General features: G+C 50.2%; 1 protein-coding gene across 1 annotated transcript in view; it reads right to left on the reverse strand.

The window, feature by feature from the left end:
* ING1 (inhibitor of growth family, member 1) overlaps positions 1-3,422 on the reverse strand; it is a gene marked incomplete at its 3' end in the record, with an annotated part of 17,439 nt that overhangs the window by 12,448 nt on the left and 1,569 nt on the right. The window contains exon 2 of the mRNA XM_010831545.1: positions 1-454. This exon is cut by the window's left edge and continues 1 nt beyond it. Coding sequence (XP_010829847.1) covers positions 1-454 — 454 coding nt within the window. The remainder of the gene's footprint in view (positions 455-3,422) is intronic.

The following is a 3,422-nucleotide window of genomic DNA, read 5'->3' on the forward strand; positions in this document are numbered from 1 at the left end:
TCCCTCTCCGCTTTGGCCTTGGAGCGCTTCTTCTTCTTGGAGGCCTTGGCCTTCTTCTCCTTGGGCGTGCCCGAGGTGACGTCATCGTGGTCGTGATTATTCGCGGCGTTCTCCCGGTTCTCGTTGTTGCGCTGCCGCCGGGACCTCTTGTTGTTGGGCTTCTCCGCCTGGGCGATCGCCTCGTTTTTGGACTTGTCCTGGCCGGCTTTGCTGTGGCCCGTGGCGTCAGCGGCCTCCTGGTGGGCCTCCAGCAGCTCCACGTGGCTGTCCACCTGCCGGGCCCGGTTCTCCACCAGCTCCACCATCTGACTCACAAGCTGGATCTTCTCGTCGCCCAGCTCCTGGCTGCGGATCAGCGCCCGCTGGATGCAGTGCAGTGCTCTCCGCTTCTGGGCGCCGTCCGCCTCCCGCTTGAACCTCTCGTAGTACTCGTCCAGTTCCTTCAGGATCTCTGCCAAGGGGAAAACAAGCGTGAGACCCCGCCAAACACAGTCTCCAACCCATAAGACCGTGGCTGTCAGGGACCAAAACGATCAACGCAAGGCTTCCTAGTACGAAAAATTTGTAACACCTAGGTCTTTCTAACAGGCTTCTTACCCCTGTTACAAAAAGAAAAAAAGTCTCTGGAACTAAATACTAACGTTAACACGGTTCCCATTTATCAAAGTGCACCCCAAAGCTTCCCAAGGGACTCTGTGTGCACTCAGAGCACGGGTAACCAAAACTCCCTGGACAAGCGGCCATGGGGGAGAGTTCAAGTTTAGGCGAGGTATTGAGGCCCAAGCTTTTATTTTCTATAAAATTAAAGATTATGTCCTATATTTCCATTGTTTTTATCCAAGCATTTTGGGAATATTTTAAAGGCTGTTATTCTCTTTATTTTAGCGCACCAACATCTAGAAGCTACTATTAGAGAGATTATATAAATACTACTCAGCGGCCCACAGCCTCAGTTTACTTGCCACATCATTGCATCACAGCATGCACTGGAGTATCTCTGTTATCACCCTGTTACTGAAAACAAGAATGGTCTGTAAGAAGGAGCCAGACAAGGGCAGCCCTGCTTGGACACAAAGGTAACAGATTTCACTTTTCCCTTTACTGCTTAGAGCAATAACATTTGTATCTATAAAAGACAACAGATTTTAAAACAAACAAAACTCCCTCCTACTAAACGTTAACCTATTTGGACAGGTTAGAAAACAGTACACCTGCTTTTACAATGTGATTTGGCGAGTGGAACCAGGCAATTTCTCAAGAAATAAAAACTGTTAGATAAATCTGACTGAAACAAGGAAAGTAAATATTCTTGCCAAAACTCTACTTAAATACACAGAAATTCCCAGACTTATTTTCCCTAAACAGTAATCATTAAACAGTATCAGATTTTACTCCTGAAAACCCTTTGCAGTCTCTTAAGATAAGGCAATTCAACTCTCCAGCTAGGAAGTTGGGGAGGATGTGGGTAGAGGGTGTATAAAACGTGACATGACCACTTCCAGATGTTATCTCCAATTAGCTATAAGTCACACACCTAACACCAGGGTATAAACATATGAACTTAGGCCCACACGACTTAAGCACAGGTTATTTTCCAGGCTATATTCTTCAGACTGCCTTCTCCTAGAAAGGAGGAATGCCAGAGTCTCAGGGGCTCTTGGAGTAAGTAATCCTGAACATAAGCAGCTCTGTTCAACTTATCCAAGTTCTATCTCATAGGTGTTAAAATATGAGTTTCTGCCATTTATTTTTAAGTGATTACACTACAAAACTGTATCACTTGGTTTAATCAGTAACCCAAATTTCTGAAGACAATGTTAGCATTTCATTGGAAAGACACCAATTCCATCATATCACTAACTTGAAAGTTAATAGCATACAGCTTTTTTCACATCACAACCAAGCTCACAGCCCTATAAAGCCTTACTGTGGGAAAGAAACAAACATCCCATCAGAAAATCACCAAGAAATAATTCTGTTACCTACACAACAGCATACGTTTCTTCAGTGCCCCAAGCAAAGCACTCTCATCAACAAAACCACTGAAGTTCAAATATCTGTAAACAAGAACCCTGGTGCTAACTAGGGAGGCATCCTGGTCTCTTTAGCTCCATCAGCTCCAACTGCTGCTAACCCTTTTTTCTAAAAAGGCTCCACACACCAGCACCCTGTGAAAGTAATCTTAAAAGATTAATGGAGACTGCAGCAAAGTTTAATCTCATCTGTCCGATGATTAGAAGTGTATTTTAATTCTACATAGGGATGGCACCAAAGTTCTATTAGGAAGCCCTCTTCCTTGGGGGTGCATCAGCATTTAAAAAAAAAAAAAAAAACATTTAAAAAATAACTGGAAAATATTTCAAATTGAAAATAACCTCAAATATCACTGGCAAACGAATTACAACCCATCCTTATGAATTAATGTCCCATTGAAAATAAGCGAATACTGTTAATCAAAGCTTGACTTGCAACTGAGAAGAATGGAGCCTTAATTTCTAGACTAGACTGCGCTGCAAATCTCGGCGTTTACAGTAAATCCCAACCGAATGAGTTATGACCACTATATGCCGGGTGACGAGGCTCCCTCGGGGCCCCGCCGGGGTGTCGGTGGGGCTGGTCTTCTCCCGTGGAGCCGGACACGCGCAAAGCGGCTGTCACCCCGGCTCTGAGACGGTAAACAGGCAGAGTCTTCAATCTCCGTCTCCGAGCGCAGCGCACACCACCCGCGTTCCGCGCCCGGGGCACCGACCCACCCACCAGGCCGGGGTCACTCAGGGCGCCGCCGCTCCCGCGGGCCCCAAGGGCCCGGCGGGAGGCCCGACTGCACCCTCGCCGGCCCGGCGGCACGGACGCCGGTCTCCCGCTGTCCCCCGGGTGCCGCCATTGCTCCGCGGAGGAAATGACCCGCTCCCGTCCTTGGGGGGGCGGGGCGGGGGCGGGGCCGAGCCGGACCCCCACCAGTGGAGAGGCGGCCAGTGGGCGGCGCGCCCCGCCCCTGGAGCCACTGCCTATAAGGATCGCCGGGCCGGAGGGCGGGGGCCAAGCGGGTCACCAATCACGACGCAGGAAGAGAGGACACAGCCCGCCCCAGCCGTAGCAATGGCCAATGTGAGGCCGGAGGCCGGGCGACCCGAAGACATTCGAATCGACTCGACCTCCTCCCTCCTGCCCGCCCCTCTACGCAAGGGAAAAAGAAGGCGGCGGAAACAGAGCCATGCCACTCACAGTGCAAGGCCCGCCCCCATCCGGCCCAGGAACCAATGGCTCAGCGACGGACTGATAAGGACATTCCATGGGAGATACCGAGTCCAATCACAGGAGGCCGAGGCGGAACGATCGCAATATGCTAATCGGGCGCCTATATAAGTCGCCGCGAAGGCGAGCCTTAGGCAGAGCGCGCAGGGGCGCCTTGCCGTACGGGC

This window comes from Bison bison, unplaced genomic scaffold (assembly GCF_000754665.1).
Source record: "Bison bison bison isolate TAMUID 2011002044 unplaced genomic scaffold, Bison_UMD1.0 scf7180017864527, whole genome shotgun sequence".
NCBI classification, from domain to species: domain Eukaryota; kingdom Metazoa; phylum Chordata; class Mammalia; order Artiodactyla; family Bovidae; genus Bison; species Bison bison.